This window comes from Budorcas taxicolor, chromosome 10 (genome assembly GCF_023091745.1).
Source record: "Budorcas taxicolor isolate Tak-1 chromosome 10, Takin1.1, whole genome shotgun sequence".
Lineage (NCBI taxonomy): Eukaryota > Metazoa > Chordata > Mammalia > Artiodactyla > Bovidae > Budorcas > Budorcas taxicolor.
In genome coordinates this window covers 81,385,456-81,404,134 of record NC_068919.1, presented here as the reverse complement: position 1 = coordinate 81,404,134, position 18,679 = coordinate 81,385,456, and the positions used below count along the sequence as shown (strand labels likewise).

The window sequence follows — 18,679 nt, the reverse complement described above, 5'->3', positions numbered from 1 at the left end:
TAGAAAGGGCAGCCATACGGGACAAGAAGGATGCTGATTAATGATGGCTGGGAATAGACTTTCTGAAAGAATCTCACCACTTGACCCACTTTGATTTTTCTTTTGAGACACAGTTGATTTTTCAACTGTGAGACACACAGTTGAAGCTTGCATATTTATTTATTTTTATTCAAGAGAAGGAAAGAAGAAAGGTATGGTCATTTAATGTGCATATACCACACTTCCCTGCCTACACCAGATACTTAGGGGATTTTTAGGTAGGGGTCAAGCAGTCTTCTACTGCACAGAAAGGGAAATTTAAGATCTGAGATGTTTAACAGTCTGGTCTGGTTCAAAGTGCTTTCTGCACTACATCATACTAACTCATTTCAACATTTACTACATCTTAACCACTGAATATGGAAATCTTCCTAAGAGGAATAATATATATATATATCTACTTCCTAAACATAGCTCCTGACCACAATTTAACATCAGTTTTGAAGATGAGTATTTATTAAAACTACTTATTACAACACTAGTTTTAAAGTTAACAGTAATTCTTTAATTTCATCAAAAAGCAACTTTCAACTGTTAAAGATGTTCTAAGATTTTTAAACAGTCTGCCTGAAATGGATCCAAATAAGGCTCATACATTGCAATTAATTAATCTTAAAATTTTGAATTTTGTTAACGCTCCTCTACTTTTCTCACTTCACTTCCCCTTTATTTCTTGCAATGTATTTGTTGAAGAAACTGGGCTATGTGTTCCAGAGTTGTCCAGAGCCTGAATTTTCTTGAATAAAAACATGTTCTATAGTCTTTTATATTTCTTGCAACTTGGCTTCTCTAGATGTTTGATCAGATTCACATTCAATTTTGGAAAGAGGGATAAGACTGATTCCTAGAGGGGGTTGTGTTCTTCCATTATGAGACACACACATTTGTCTCTTTTTATGATATTTGCAACCTTTGATGATCAATGTCTAGATCCATCCATTCATTAGCTGTTTAAAAAAATGGTCGTAAAATTTCTGCACTGTGTTTTTATAAATTGAGGCCCTTGGGGTGAATGGCGTACATTTGGTTGTTTGGTCCCAAGTCAAATGACCTTGGATTGCTATGCTTATTAAATCTGTACGTTAAACATGACTCATTTTTCTGTATCTCCCTTATCAGTCATCACTAATTGATGCTTTCAGTACATCCTTGCCACTAAATGGTTCATCTTTCTGATTTGTTGCTTCTAATCTATTCTGTCAACTGAAATCAGACAATCAAGCTCTTTGTAATGACACAAGTGAAATAATAGAGACCAGGGGGCTCTCTTATCAGGTATGAGGATAGGCTTTAGTACTCAGACTTAGTGATTAACTTGAGTTCTTGGCTATGCCTACTATTCAAGGTTAACTAGACTCTGGAATTAACTTGGATTAGTCAGTTTTTCCTGTATAAACAGTCTATTATAGTTCCCAGGGTGGTACAGCACACATTATTTCAGAGTCTCATTTCCATATTCACTATAGGGACTTTTTCCCCCCCTCTCTGCTCTCCTGTTGAATCCTAGAGCCTAGAATACTGCCTAGCATATTTTGATTAGGGCTGCAAAGAACTAGTGAAAAAATAAATGAGTAACAATAAACTCTAAATTTTACATTTTTGTATATAAATTACTTTGCATGTTGACAATGAGTAAGTTTTCCTAAAAGTCTATTTATATACTTTATATACTGTTGTCTGAAGGCCTAGAATCCTAGGGCCTCTACAGCCCACTAATCTCTCCAACAACACAGCCTTCTTACTGTACTTACCAGTGTCCTTCCTGTGTTTATGTGTCCATCTGTACCGCTATCCACACCCTGACTCATAGAATTATTTCTAATTTGCCGCTGAATTCCACCATCTGTGCTACACAACATACACTGAATCCTATCTTCCCGGCTAAACGTTCTTTGTATCCTTAGCCTGTATTGACCCCACAATTCTCTACACAATTACAGCAAGACACTCCTTCGAGGAACTAACTGTCCACACTCTGGGCACCAAGTAGATGTCAGTAAATAAACGTTGAGTGTTCACAGTGGAGAAAGCTGGCAACAAGAGACTGTAAATCAGGAAAAGCATTTGAATATTCTAAGTACATCTCTTACAGGTAAAATTAAAAGTAGATTTAAATAAAATTTGTATAAATTAAATGTATCTCCAACCTTTCCTACCAGAGTATCCCTAATGAAAGAGGTCTATGAATTCATATCCCTAGTAGTTTGGGGGAGGGACTGGGGTATAAGAAAACCCCACATGTATGAAAACTCTCTGAAGATTCACATTTTATCTTAAAATTGGTACAAATTTTCCATTCTATTTCCTAATACGTTTTCATGAGAAAATAAACCTTCACATCCTTTTCCCAAGCATTAAAGACTACAAGCGAGGTACCCTAGTTATTCTGGGCCTATAAACATCTGGCATCACCACATACTTCAGGAAACATGTCGACCCGAATTTGAGAAGGACGGAGAAAAACCCAGGAACCTAAAGTTTTTTACAGGAAAAGATCACTACTATAGTTCCAAAATTCAGTGTACTGGGTCTTCAAGCAAGCTTGGCAACTAGGGAATTCCAGACTAGCCCGTGTCTTGTGAGCTGGGGTGTTCAGGGTCCTCCTGCAAAGGCATCCAGCATCACAAGGTAGGCTAAGAATATGTGGTCTCCAGGTAAGAGATTAAAAATGAGAGAGAGGAAAAAAAGAGCAAGCAAAAATCATGATTCTCAGGCTGAGGAGGAGAGTTTGAAAAGAATAAAATAGATACCACTTCCTCTACCCGTCAAGTATTGAAGAAGGCTCAGACATCTTTCTTCCTTATATCAGTGTATTTGGCCTTGCACTGGACACACTTCAGTGGCTATTAAGCACTGAAAATGTGGCTGGTATAGTCAAGGAGTATTAAATCATATTAAATTTTAAAAACTGTCACTTGATTCAGTTTTCCAAAAGTCTTTTAAAAGTATGTTTGGAATAAGCTATCATGAATGTACTTTTCCAAATGCAAATTTTATGACATCTAAATACATATTATTTCCAATGAAAATTGAGCATCCTAACTGAGGTGAGCTGTAAGTCAAAAATGCACTTGAGATTTGTCTTAGTCCAAAAATATGTAAGATTTCTCAATAATTTTTAAAATTTTAAAACTATATGTTGAAATTATATTTGGATATCACAGGTAAATAATATATATTATTGGGTCAAAATACAGTCCATGGGGTCACAAAGAGTTGGACATGACTGAGGGACTTTCACTTTACATTGGGCAAAAACCTACTGTTAAAATTAATTTTACCTGTTTCTTGTTACTTTAAAAAATATGGCTACTGGAAAATACAAAATGAATATGTGACTTGCACTGTATGTCTACTGGACAGCAATTCACTAAGACAAAGACCTTGAAAAGAAGAATCTCTTTTTAAAAGAAAGTACATAGCTTTCCATTCCCCAAACATCCTAGAGATGATTCAAAACAGGATTTAGCTTTCTGTCCACAAAGTTGTATGAAATCCTTTGCAGGAATCCAGTACACAGCACGTTTCCATCGCTTGGGTGTAGTTTCTAAACTCAGTTATCCATCCCAATTACAGTTAAATGTTCTACATTAATTCTTTCCTTCTACACCTAACTAACGTAGCTTTTGGAGACCATGTTCTTGCTAAGGGGCTTTAGATCTAGGCTTCCTTTGCTTGAGTTTCTACCCACTGAGTCTAGGAAACTACAGACCTCCTTGGTTTGGAGTTTTCACATAGACTCAGTATCCGAGAAATTCTGGAACAGCCTGCAGGTTGGTAGTAGGGGCAGCAAAGACCCTATTTCACATGGCATGGAGTGAGGCAGCAGGGTAGAGTGGTTAAGAGACAAAACTCTAAAATCAGACTTGGTGTATTCAAACCTACACTCTGCCCAGTACCAGCTGACCTCAGGCAAGTTACCTATTCCTATGCGCTCAAGTTTTGTCATGTGAAAATGGGGATTAAAACAGTACCCACCTCATGAAAGTGTTAAGTCGCTCAGTTGTGTCCGACTCTGCGTGATTCCGTGGACTGTAGCCCACCAGGTTCCTCTGTCCATGTGATTTCCCAGACAAGAATACCGGAGTGGTTTGCTATTTCCTCCTCCAGGGAATCTTCTCGACCCAGGGATTGAACCTGGGTCTACCACATGGCAGGTAGACTCTTTACAATCTGAGCCACCAGGGAAGCCTCCTCATAGATTTTAAAAATTGAATGAGGTAATAATACAAATAAGATACATAAACTAGAGCTGGGCTTATAACGGGGGCTCATCAGACATAGTTACTGCGGAATAGGGAGGGATGATGGCAGTCAGTAGAAGTAACCTTGACTTGTTCTGTTCCCTGAACTTGCTTGTTCTCCTATAATTAACCTGCCTTACCCCTAGGATTAGACAGTTGTAGATTTCACAACAAACCAATTAGCAGCCTAGGTTGGCCACTTTCTGTATAGATGGCTACATTAAGTAAAAAAGAACTATTCAAAATTAACAAAGCTTTGTCTCCCAAATTTCAGGGATGCTAAACTACAATAAACTTTCATATTCTAAAAGGACAGATTCCTCTTAGGACATTTTACTCATGCTAGAACATCCTCAAAACATCTTGGCATGACACTCAGGTCAATCCAGCATCACAGGTTCTTAATCTCTTCAACACTAATCCCCTCCAGGATTCCTGCAGAGGCCACTGCAGGTAGACCTTGAATTCTGTAACTCATGAGACTACATCAATGAGGGACATGGAAACAATTCCACCAAACACTTAACAAAGCCTCTAAGACTGATGTCAGAAATGTTACAGTGAATCAAGTCAGCCTGAAGCAAAGGTTTGGGTTTTTTAAAATAATAGCAATAATTTAAAAAAAAATTAAACTTCTCTTCCCTACTTATTTGGTTTTCCTTGTGGCTCAGCTGGTAAAGAATCTGCCTGCAAAGTGGGAGACCTGGGTTCGATCCCTGGGTTGGGAAGACACCCTGGAGAAGGGAAAGGCTACCCATTCCAGTATTCTGGCCTGGAGAATTCCATGGACTGTATAGTCCACAGTCCATGGGGTTGCAAAGAGTTGGACATGACTGAGCGACTTTCACTTTCACTATTCCCTACTTCTTATGATCATTCTTCTCTGCTTCTGCCATAGCAAAAGCAAAATATAATTAGCAGTATGAGTAATTAGCTGATGACCAGATGGTGTGGATGAGGGACACCACCTAAGGAGGAGGTGCGAATGGAAACAGCAGGTGTCTAACCAACATGTCTAGGGAATGTCAGTGCCACCAGGTTACGTCATCCTGTGAATTTGGCCATCCGCATGCACAGTTTAAAGGCAGAAATAAATAGCGATAGACTTCCCATTGCCACTTCTGAAGAGCTGGAGGGGGCCTTCGATGTGACCACCCACCAATGCCCATCCAGCCACCTCTGGAGCCATTACCTGTAACAGACACTGTCAGTGCAGGGGTTGTGAACCCTGACAATGACGAAAACATGCTGAAAGTGGGATCGGATGTTTTTCGGGCTGAATGGCTGTGCTCCCGGCTCTTGGAAAACAATTGTTACAATATCATTTCCAATGTGCCGCTTCCGTAGGAGCTAAAAGAAAACATAAGCAAACAACATAAATGACGAAGGTCTGCTTTTTCCTCTTCGATTCCCTTCTGTAATTGTATTTAAAACATTCATATTAGGCAAGGAAATCTACACAGCTATTGTCAATATTTTAGCATGTCTTATCATCTCCTCCAAGGAAGACTATAGAAATGAATATTCAGAAATTTGCATAAAATACATAGTCCATTCAAATAGATCTAACCAATCTCTAGCATATTACACCAAGTCCTAGCTTCTCCAAATCCTCAGTTTCCATAACAACAGTTTTGTTCCATTTTTGTATAAGAAAGAAACTTGCCACGGGGAAGATTTTTTTAAAAGATGAGAATGGCTGAAGTAATTACAACACAATTTATGTTCTGATTCAATTAGCTTCATTTAAAGAAACGGGGCTAAGATGTTTTCTGATAATACTTTTTGTGGCACAAGCTGAGGATGCAGAAATTAATAATATTCTAACAGTTCTAACAGTTTTATAGCAGGTTAAATTTCAGGTTTAAATAACTGTTTTAATTACAGTGAATGCTGCTTAAGACCACCTTCTGTTTCACATTAAAAGGTGTTCAGGGAAGGTGGCTTTCAATTTCAGACCCTCTGAATGAATCATCCCAGGTCAGTGCCTCTCTGGGAGGGGTCCTTAAGCAGGTTAGCTCAATCATGTGAAGAAAAACTGAACAAAATTTGTATTAGTCGTATTTATTACACGGAAGCTCCTACCAGGAGGAGAACAGCTAAACACGGCCTTTACATAAACTATTCATTAGAGAAAAACTTGTATTTATAAATCTTAATGAAAAATTTCTCCAGTGACTTTAACTTATACAGATTACATACCAGTAAAATCAATGATCAAGTATTGGCTGTTGGCCAATATTGGAGAAACAACAGCATTAGATTAGGGTTGAGAATTGGGAGTTAGGAAGTTTGTGAAATGTACTTTTAACCTTAGGAATTTTAAAGCATCCCAAATTATCTTTTAATGAGGCTGTTTACTTCATTTCTAAACATGCTCTATTATCAGATGTGACATAAATAAAGGCTACTCCCTACTGACTGCTAAATAAAATATATCCGTTATCAAAGATTATTAATCTATTCAGGATCTTGAACACATCTCACTCAAACACAATCTATCTATGTATATGTCGTTTGTACATGGAGGTCATTGCTTTTTGATGTATTGTCATCCTTCCTTCAAAATATGGCTTGATATGTTATCTTACTAAACGACCCACACAGAAATAAATCCATCTATCCATCTTGCAATATATATAATGAAAAAAAAGACAAGGTTTATAAATCAATACCTGCAAAAAGATTTTAAGACACATTCTTTCTGGTTTTTCTAACCATAATGTAATCTATGTAGATTACAATAAATTCTTTAACTAGAGAATTAAAATTTCTTAATATGCAGAATACCAATTATTTCTTTCATTCTGATTTAGGATGATAATACTTTTGTTTTGACTGAACCCCAAATTGAATCATTTAGATAGCTGTTCACTTAAATGCCCACTAACTCAGCTCAGCACTTTAACTTAAATAAGTTTATAAATAGCTGGATATAAACAACTGCATCTTGTTACTGAATGTTTTACCCCTCCTCCCCCACGTTACTTTTCTCTGCTGAAAACTGGTTAGTCCCTAAGTCCTGTCCGACTCTGCGACCCCATGGACTGTAGCCCTCTAGGCTCCTCTGTCCGTGAGATTTTCCAGACAAGCATATTGGAGTGCTTCCTTTTCCAGGGGATCTTCCTGACCCAGGGATGGAACTTTTATCTCCTGCATTGGCAGGTGGATTCTTCACCACTGAGCCACTTAGGAAGCCCTTCTCCATTGAGTAATCAGGTAGAATAAGGCTTCATCTTCCCTTTAAAGATCATTTGCTAATGTTTTCAAAATCTCTCTACTGTCTGGTCAGAATGAGTTTAGTATATTTTTCTTAGCACGGTATTTTCCTCTAAGAAATCTAGAATTTGGAATGTGCATAGAACAGTCAACAAACTCCAGATCAGGGACTTTATCTTAAAACAGGTTTATTTCAGATTTATAGCTGACTCACTGCTTTGTTTCCTAGTCTTGATTACTTTGGGAATCAAGAGAGGTAAGATTTTGTTATTGACATGTGTGATGTAATCAAATTTATGTGACAACGTGTTAGGTTTGTTCCCTGTTTTGTTAAATTCTATGAAAGAGGATGTGATTCATTCTGCAGCTGGCCTGTGTTCTGTCAGTACAACAATCGACAATAATAAAATCTATGTCCATTTGAAGGTCACAAGTGATTTAAGACTGCTGTGTTTATAAGAGCTATTGAAAGTAGAGTCTATTAGTTCTCTGGGTCTTTTAAGTTTCAACTTGGTATCATCTGTTTTAAAACATTTTAAAAACCAACTACCACCACATACTCTTTGAAACGATACTGCCGGTTTCCATCTTGCTCTGTAACCATCGGCCATTTCTTAGTTTCCACATTTTATCATCTCACTGACTACATTTTAGTAATAGGCATGGTGCTTTTAGATCTTTTCAAAAGAAATCTGTATATGAGGTACACAAATGCAATTGTTACTTATGCTGTTCCCTGCAGGATATGTTTAAAAAAAAGAAAACCAAAAACCATTTCTCTGAGATCCCACTGACATTTATTTTGAATTTTTCTCCAAGTAAGTAGAGGAAACCTCCTTTGAAATCTGAAATGAAACATCAGTACTTTCCTGCCTTGTACACTGGCCTCTTGAGATGAAACTTCACCTACTCATACGTGTTCTCTGTAACCCTGCAGAGTCATCTAATCACCATGACTTCAACTTGCTCTTTTCAGATTTCAGGAAAACCTCAGTCCTCCTGGGTGAAAAGCAAATGATTAATTCACAAAGCCATCCAGGTGGCTGTTAACCTAGAATTTGTGTCTCTTCATTTGTTTTCAGCTCATTTGCTATTACTTCCACACAAAGTACAAAGCTTCCTGCTGCTGTGACAGGTGCAACATTAAATTCTGGTTTAAGATTTTACAAACTTGCCACTTTGGCTTCTGGGGGAAATGAAAGAACAGTGAAAAACACACAGAAAACACAAGGATCTCTTACCTGTTGCTTGTTGTTAGGTGTATATGGCAGCATGGTAGAAACATGGAACATGATCTCATAGTCTTTGTATGTTGTGTACAGAGAATGGGTTCCAGTGGAGTCAGCTACAGTAAAAAAAAAAAAAAAAAGAGAGAGAGAGAGACAATTGTAAGAATAGGAAAAAACAGCTCATTTAAGAGAGACATCTCAAAAGGGGGGTGGGGACAGAAAATGGTTTAGGATGAAAAGATCCTAGACAAGATCTGGTATAGGAGTTTTTATCCATGACCCCCTTTGGCAGTCTAGTGAGGCCTATGGATTCCTTCTTAGAAAAATATTTGTAAATGCATAGGTATAATAAAATATGGGCTTCCCAGGTGGGCTCAGTGGTAAAGAATCTGTCTGCCAATGCAGCAGACATGGGTTCGATCCCTGGGTGGGAAAGAGTCCCTGGAGAAGAAAATGGCAACACACCCCAATATTCTTGCCGGCAAAATTCCATGGACAGAGGAGCCTGGTGGGCTACTGTCCATAGGGTCACAAAAGAGTTGGACACATCTTAGCAACTAAACAACAAAGACAAAATACATAAATTTCAACAGAAATCAATGGATTAAAAAATACTGCTATCAAAATAATTTTAAAATGATGTAATAGCATAAGATTTCTGTAACAAGTTTTAGCAGTAAATCTAATAAATACTATAATTTTGACCTAGTGAAGTGCATAAGCAGTATCTTGAGATACTTCCAACAACAATATGGTATGAAAATACCTATACTTTCGATTGGTAAAATCACAGGTGGAGCCTATACTGCTGTGATTTGTTGCCTAGATTCATAATTGAAGGTAATGCTAAATTTCAACTAGAGATCAGTGAAATAAATATAAAATTATTTCTCACCCAAGTTCACATACCCCTGAATTCTGCCCACAGACTTCAAGTTCAGGACCTCTTTTCCAATACTTCTGACTCAAGCAGAACCATTGTTTTGCTCTTAACAAATAGATGGAAACTTAACAAGACTGTAACACAGAGTAACAAAGGTTTTATAGCGATGTCTAATAGTTTAAGATTGCGTGTGTCTGTGCTCACTTTCCTTATTAAAAAAAACAACCTTGACCTCCTTGACTGTTATCAAATCAATGCATCTGTAAACACTTGGAAACCAAAGAGAATTATTAACTGTCCAGTTGAAGAGAAGTCTCTTTAGCCTTAAAGGACCTGGACTTACAGGCAAAATGAATGCAAGTGCATTCATTCTGGGTAAACTCAATCCTCCATCAACCATATTGTTGAGGAGCATTTTAAGAATGATGCAGCAAGTCAAAGCCTCTGGCATGTACCATAAAGCAGCAGTTCTCAAACTGGAGTGTACCTGAAGTCACCTGAGGTGCTGCTTGAAAGGCAGCCTCCCATCCCCCATGTCCAGAAATACTGCTCCGTAGGTGTGGGGCTGGGCAGAATGATCTATTTTAATAAATACCCTTAGGGGACTTTAACGCAGTAGCTGCACTGCCCTTAGGCACTGTTCCAAGAATAGACCATAACAGCAGTTTGCAGAGATTTGCTAAGATATTCTAGAGCCCTGAGTTTCAACCTTGAGCTTCTAAGAGGATCTTAATTTTGAAGAGGGCATAAAATGCCAACAGTTTTAAAATCAAGATAAATGTAGAATAAAGCAAGGACTACTTTTGAAAAACTGCAAAAATACGCACCAAAACGTAACTCCCCAAGAAAAATATCTTCTAAATGTTAATAACCACTACCACAAAAAACTACAAATTAACTACAATAAATCACTGCCCAACTTAAGACAGGTCTTGAGTATGAAGAAGGTATCCATTGTTAAAGACTCTTGATATAAATAGCTCCAGAACTCATAGGCACATTTTACAACTTTCAAGTCAATGTGTCAACCTGACGAGTACTTATGTGTGTCTCAAATCAATTTTAAGCAAAATTAATGAACCAAAAAAAAAGATTTTTTATTACATTTTGTTTTATATGTCTTTCTAATTCTAAAGGCATTACTGTCATGAAAGAAGAGTGAAGATGACCCTGAAGATAATTTGTTTCATATTTATTGTCCTTTCTCTTTCCTACACTTGGTGCATTTTATACAACAGATGCTATATGACCAGTCTTCTGGGGAGCTTTGAAAATCCCAGCCTTGCTGATAATTTTAAACAGTTTGGAAGCCGTTTCAAAACTTTTAGTGATGGAAACTAGGGTCAAAACAATGAAATTTTCTTCTCTGAGAAGAAAGGAATTCAAAAATCTTGAAATTACTATGTATACAACAGCATTGCCAAACTTTATCAGAGAAAATGGAAAATGAAGGTTTATTATATTCTCTGAAGAATAAGGCATCGGAATTAAACAGAATGAAAAGGAAAGAAAATCACAGAAGATGATCATTGCGACAAAAATTTTTTTTTCCTCTGGTTGAAAAGAATATGTACTGAGTAATTTCTAAAGGGAAAATATGCTTATAGAAGAGGGCTAAAAAGAAGATAATGCTCCTTCATATGTGTATGGAGCTTTAAAAATTAAAAAATAAATTCAGGCTTCTTATAGGTCATCTTGATAATCACGTGATTTGCCTCCAAATTATACTACCAGTGACTGGTGTGTATCCACTAATAAGGTCAGCCCTCTACACTAAGTCGTAGAAAGTAAAATTTCTAATATTCAAACTAGATGATAAGAAGGCACTGAGTAATTGAGGAATGATAAGAATATTCCTTTCAGCTGCTTTGAAAAGGTGTAGATAAGTGAGAATATCCTACAATAGGCACTTCTATTTAAAGATGGTATGTATAGATTAATAAGTTTGTAGAAGCAGTTTCAGATATGGTTAATGTCATATTCATTCTTGACTTCTCTTGGTGAAAGTCTTTTGCTTTAAGGGGGATAAAATTTGGATGATAAAGGTGGATGTGTACAAATCTGAATCAGGAAAAAGTAATTCAACTTTTACATAATCACTTCCTGGTCACCAACAGATTTGAGTTGAGAAAAGCTAGATAAAGGAAAACAAGCCTAAGACATTTGATTTTGTGCAAGTTCCTAGTTTTAAAATATTTATGACTACCAGGAGAAAATAAATCTCATGAACTAAATTCAGGCAGACTAAGAAAGTCAACAGAATGAAGAAAGCTTAGGCTTAGTTTGTGAAGGTCCTCGCCCCTGTAGAACACAAATAGTGCACAAGACGAAATCTCAGACAGGCAGTGGGACTGATCATCATCCATAGTTTGAAATACCAATAGAGTAATCATCAGCTGGCTGCTAAGGACCATCCATTTAAAGACTCCAGCTCTCCCTAGTACGTAAGCTTGCCTCAGGGCTTGGGGATGCAGAGGTCAGTGCTTGGAAGGAACACAGTCAGGAACAAGTATTGACGCCTGGAACACTGGCACGCATTTCAGATGAGACATGCATCTGCCCTTCACTACTGTTTCATCTCCTCACCAAGTATTTGGGAAAAGCAAGAATCCCATCTGCTCTGGCATCTATCATATTTACTTGCATTTTCTTCAGTGTATCTTTAACCATCATCAGGAGGTGGCTTACTTCACCGAGGATGGGAATAGTCTGTAATACCACCCTTTGCCGTGACAGGAGAATTCACACTGTGTCAGTTCAAGGAATGTGCATGTGTGCACGTGTACATCCCTGGAACCAAAGGCTTCTTAAAACCACTAACATCCTGTGAGAAAAAGATAAGCAATGATGTGGGGTGGGTACTTAAGGAATCAGTCTGTTTTCTACATACAGAGCACTTTGCAAAATACCTGCAATTATCTGGATTCCAACTTGGAAGTAAGATGATCTGAATTCCAACACCTCTAGCAACATTTGCTAAATAACCACAGACAAGTCACTTTACTTCTCTGCCCCTCAATATTCTCACTGTTGTGAGGATTGAAAGTAGTAGCCCATAAAAGATGCTTAAGAAACATGCTGATTGGAGTTTAGAATTTTCTGCAGTTGAGATAAAAAGTATAGCTGCCTTAAACAGGGCCTTTTACATATTTCAATTTCTTGGCCAACTGCATCTCAGTAACACTCAAGAGAAAAACTTGATACTATAACACAGTTCAAAGTTAAGGAGGGAAAAAAACTTTTCTTCATTCATCAGTCTCTACAACTCCAAACGGTCCTTTAAATGTGAAAAGCATTTAAATAATGCCAGTTTTATTCTTTTATTTATCAAAGGTTAAATATCAGAAATACAGGATTTATTTTCTTTATGAAAAGTCTTAAATCTATTCTAAGACCCTGAAACTCAGTGATCATTATAACATTGCTGAAAAATGGGGGAAGCAACATGCATTCACTAAAATTGTGGCAAATGAATGAAGGCAGAGCTCTGAAGGAATGCTTTTCAAGAGTTTCTAAGTCTCCTGCATGCTGACTTGACAAACGCACCTTATTCAGGAAATAATTTCCCAAATAATAGCCCACATACACAACTTAAAATGAGGGTGGTCTCCAGCTTTCAAATAACAAACTGCTTGGTGGGAAGCTTGTTTTTGTACTTACTGTAGTGGGAGGGGATGGCAATTATCTAGGGTTATGCCATCCAAATAAGGAAACAAAAAAGGAGAAAAAAATTCACTCTGGAAAGATTTTTCACTGCAGAATTGTTCCAACCCCTGACACAAATGTAGCTTGCTTGCTGGAAGTCCTTATTTATGAAACGGGAAATTGCGACTTCGTACAGAAAATTGGGAATAAGAAGAAATGGTTCAACAGTTTCACCAAACCTTCCTTTCCTCGAGCCTCTCTTTCTTTTACCAAAACACTAAAATCTGAATACGTGACAAGTGGAGCTATCTCTTTAGATTGTTGGAGTAATTTTAGCCCAAGGGCTCAAGAGAGGGGATGACACAGCCACAAAGCACAGCTCTGGGCTTCACTGTCCTTATTTCTACTTTTATGCTTTCTCTGAATACATCACTAACCATAACACCAGGATATGGCCTCTCCCCTTAATACTTAACCTCGGGCACCCTAGTTAATCCAAAGACGCCTCGTCTGTAAAATGGGGATGACTGGCATCTAGCAGAGTTTGCGGAGATTAAATGAGATGACATATAGAAACTATCTAGGACTTTGGCACTTGGTACAGGACCTGCTCTCCTATTGTAAATAAACAGAAAAATAAACAAAATGTCTGAAACAACTTTTTTCCCCTCAAGACATCTTACAATAGGCAGCACTGGATAGTGATCTTGGAGGAAGAAGTATCAAAGGAGATGAGCCTTATGATCCTACCCAGCTTTCTACCAGAAGGTACTTTCAAAACAATCACACAGAGTAGGGATTTGAAGAGAGAAGCCAAAACATGCTGGAGGTCTGGAAGGCTGAGGTGTGGCTGATATCTGCTGGGCACAATACTGAAGAGGAGGAAACGACACAGTGAAAGACGCCCAGAAATCTGCACAGGGGTTCCCTTGAGTCTTGGGCTGAATATTAAGCTGCACAGGCATACAGTGGGGTTCCAAAAGCCAGGGAAAGAAAAAACATCAGGGTGCATCATGGTACACCATGGTGGCTACAGTAAATAACACTATACAGAATAGCTGAAAGTTGCTAAGAGAGTAGATATTAAAAGTTTTCATCACAAGAAAAAAAAACTGCTGCTACTGCTAAGTCACTTCAGTCGTGTCTGACTCTGTGTGACCCCATAGACGGCAGCCCACCAAGCTCCCCCGTCCCTGGGATTCTCCAGGCAAGAACACTGGAGTGGTTTGCCATTTCCTTCTCCAATGCATGAAAGTGAAAAGTGAAAGTGAAGTCGCTCAGTCGTGTCCGACTCTTCGCGACCCCATGGACTGCAGCCCACCAGGTATGGTGATACATAACTAAACTTATTATGATGACCATTTTGGAATATACAAAAACACGGAGCCATTATGCTGTACACCCGAAGCTAATATAATGTTGTATGTCAATTATACCTCAATTTCAAAAAAAGAAAGGAAAGAGCAACTATTGGGGAAATAATTACCAGAGAATTGTCAGCCAAACAATTCTCACAGTTCACACAGGGTTGGAAGACATTGAAGTTTTGACCAGCCATAGCAGAGATACTTCGCTGAATATGCTGGTATTCAGGTGCAAGAAAAGTCATGCCTTAGTAAGAGCAATACATTAGCCAGAGAGTATAGACTACTCACTAACTGGAGTCAAGACTGCTGGGAGAAATATCAACAATCTCAGATATGCACATAATACCACTCTAATGGCAGAGAGTGAAGAGGAACTAAAGAGCCCGAATATTCACCTCATATCTGATGTGAAGAGCTGACTGGCTGGAAGAGACCCTGATGCTGAGAAAGATGATGACCAAAGGAGAAGGGGGTGGTAGAGGATGAGATGGCTGGAGGGCACATCTTACTCAGTGAAAATGAGTTTGAGCAAACTCCAGGAGACAGTGAAGGACCAGGAAGCCTGGTGTGTTGCCAAGAGTCAGACACAACTTAGTGACTGAACTACTCTTTTTTTTTTAAACTATGCTTTAAAAACGGAGAAGGCAATGGCATTCCACTCCAGTACTCTTGCCTGGAAAATCCCATGGGCTGGAGGAGCCATGGGGTTGCACAGCGTCAGACACGACTGAAGCGACTTAGCAGCAGCAGCAGCATGCTTTAAAAAAGCGTAAGAACAAATAAAGATCAAACTGTTCTGTAACTCACTTAATTGCCTACCAAAATAAAACAACACTATTTAAAGAAAAGGACAAAATCCAGATCCTCAATGATGAAACATTCACAATATCCAGTATCCAATCAAAAATAACCAGACATATGAAGAAATAAAATGTAACTCAAAAGCATGAGAAAATCTGTTAAAAGGAAACCCCAAATGACAGAGATGATGGAACTAGCATGCAAATAGTTTGAAACAGCTATTATAAATACATTCAAGGCTTTAAAGGACATGAACCTAATGAAAAGAACATGGAAAATATAAGATTACTAAAAAAAAAAAGGGGGGGAGGGGGCAGAGAAAAGAAAAAAAAAAAAAGGAGAGAAAGCCCAAATGCAACTTCTAGACTTGAAAATCACAATATCTGAAATAAAAATTTCACTAGATTGACTAACAGCAGATTAAGAAACATTGGAAGAAAAGAAAACACAGTGAACTTAAAAACATTAACAGGAATTTTCCAAATATAAGCACGGGGGGCAGGGGAGGGGGAAATGTTAAAAATTAAATCACAACTAGTAAGTGACTTAATATATATATATAATTGGAGATTCAGAAGATGAGGTGCAGAAAAATGAAATGAGCTTGGCAAATAATGTTTGAATTTGATTAAGACTACAAATCCACAGATCCAAGGGACAACTACACTGTCACATAGAGAGGGAGAGATCCTTTAGGAACACACGTTCTGGAAAGCATTTTCTCTTTTTAAGCATTATACTGAAAGAGTTTAGCACAATTTAAGATCAGGTAAGGTGTGGCGAGATCATCTCACAGCACACCAAACAAAGTCTCATCTCTGGGTGTGTCATGGCCAGCAGAAGGCTGCTGGGGTGTGCAGGGGCTGGTTGATCCCTATGTCTTTTGGTCTATTATTGTTTAATACCCCCTTCAGTTATGATGTCAATAGTCCTTCTCAGCTGGGAGTAAGAGATAAATATGCATACTGTCTTCTTCAAGCTTTAGAGTGGAAACACTTTCCTACTTTTCAATGACTTTAGGAAATGACCCTCTGAAAGGACAGAAAAGGAACCTGTGAACCCTCCTTTTCAGGAGCTATGCCTCAGAAGGTTACTGGGAGCAATAAAGGAGAGTAGTAGTGAAAAGGAACCTGCCCTTGACCAGTGTATTGCGTAACTGTAAAATGTGTCACTAGAGGCAGTTTACTAATCAAGGTCTTTGCAGTTATTGGGGCAAAATGTGCAAAGTGCTTATTTTGCTTATTCCACTCCCTGACATGATGCCACATTGCTTAGGAATGGCCCTGCTATCTACATTTCTCATATTGTCCTTTCATCAAGAGATGGCTGCTGCTAAGTAGCTTCAGTCGTGTCTGACTCTGTGCGACCCCATAGATGGCAGCCCACCAGGCTCCCCCGTCCCTGGGATTCTCCAGGCAAGAACACTGGAGTGGGTTGCCATTTTCTTCTCCAATGCATGAAAGTGAAAAGTGAAAGTGAAGTCGTTTAGTCGTGTCCGACTCTTCAAGACCCCGTGGACTGCAGCCCACCAGGCTCCTCCGCCCATGGGATTTTCCAGGCAAGAGTCCTGGAGTGGGGTGCCACTGCCTTCTCCAAAGAGAGAGAGAGAGATGGCTAGGAACGTGTAAATACACAAATAATACATGGACTCAATGGACATGAGTTTGAGCAAAATCCAGGAGATAGTGAAGGACCAGGAAATGATAAATAATCTTACCAACTCCGATTCTGACCATTCATTGACAGAATCAAGGCTCTTATTACATTTTCTTCTGAGACCCTTTTAATAGCTCTTTGTGGTAATTATAATTTACATAACACAACAAACTGGGACAATGTGAATGAATTACAGAGTAAATGTCAGAATATCTTGATAGAATTTAAGGGCATATTGAGATTTAATATTTTCTGCAGTCGCAAGCAGAGTATGGAACGTTAAAATAATATTTAAGAGTCTAGGCTATTTATGGTTTTTCATAGGCTCTCTTGCATGTCGTTTCCAAGTTGGCAACAGCAAAACCATGGCAACAGGAAATTCTTCCCTGCAGTGGAGTTTATGAATGCTTTTCTGTTTTCATGACTTGACTCCTTATTTAATTTCCTGTACAGAAAATCAGAGTGATTACTATAGACTGCAATACAGATGTGCTAATCCAAAGACCTTCTCAAAAGAAAAACAGGTCACAGGTGTCTATGGATGGATATTGAGATAAAATTTAAAATTTGCTTCCACACAGACACACAGCAGAAGTCAACATACTCTAGATATTTGAGAACCTAACTCTTTTATTAACCACCTGGGAAAATGGAATGGACAAACCTCTATATTCATGAGCTGTCGATAAACAGACTGCTGCACTAGTGTGATTTTAATCAACACATTTTATGAGCCAAACTAATACCAAAGCTAAGAAGCCTGTTTGCTTGGAGATTAAGTTAGACTATGAACAGTAAAAACAGAAAATAAACAAAAACATCTCAAGACAGTAAAACATAAAAGTGATTAAGAAAACCCTACAATGGCTGACTACACAGATATGGACAAAGATTATGAAATGCGTTAATGAAAGTCAAGACTTCTGGGGCTTAGGATCAGATGGTTGTTAAGTTGCAGGAGTTTTTAGTCAGTCTAACGTTCAGCTAAATACAGTGAAGCTTATGTAACACTATCCAGGAGGAATTCTGCATCATCTCCATCCATTGCTTCCTATCTTTCACACTTCTGATAACACTACTTGTTTTTACATTCCAATCCTAAATGCTTTGATTATGGTCTTCAATTGTCTTAAAGCCAATCGTCCGAGACTGGCTTCCTCTCCCCCATCACCAGCAGTATTCTACAGTTAGTGGCAGTGTTGTTTTACGGGTAACTTAGCAGGCGAACATCAACACAGCAGGAAGACAATAAGCCTGGTAGGAGGGTATAAGTATTTCTTACTTTTGGTGTCAAGCTGCGCGCGATACTTCTCAAATCCTTTGAGCCGAACGCGTTCTCCCAACAGCTGGAGGAATTCCTCAAAGGCTGGGCCGGCTGATTCATTGTTGTACATCTCTTCTTCCGTGCTCTGTCCAGCTTTGCAGTACATGATGCCTACTTTCTGCTGATAGTTCAGCTGTGAAGGCAGGTGATACAATGCATATAAATATAGGCAGATCCACTCTGCCCACTTAAATGCTAGTAAGTCCTGTAGGCCATATGCCCATCAAGTAGCTAACCTCTTTCTTCTCTTGAAATCCTTCTGCTTTTGTTCT

At 38.4% G+C, this 18,679-nt stretch overlaps 1 protein-coding gene across 1 annotated transcript in view; it reads right to left on the bottom strand.

The window, feature by feature from the left end:
• Positions 1-18,679, bottom strand: part of SIPA1L1 (signal induced proliferation associated 1 like 1) — a 138,237-nt gene that overhangs the window by 76,666 nt on the left and 42,892 nt on the right. The window contains exons 4-6 of the mRNA XM_052646386.1: positions 18,366-18,540; positions 8,744-8,847; positions 5,476-5,633 (exon numbers count right to left, since the gene is read on the bottom strand). Of these exons, the coding sequence (XP_052502346.1) occupies positions 5,476-5,633; positions 8,744-8,847; positions 18,366-18,540 (437 nt within the window). The remainder of the gene's footprint in view (positions 1-5,475; positions 5,634-8,743; positions 8,848-18,365; positions 18,541-18,679) is intronic.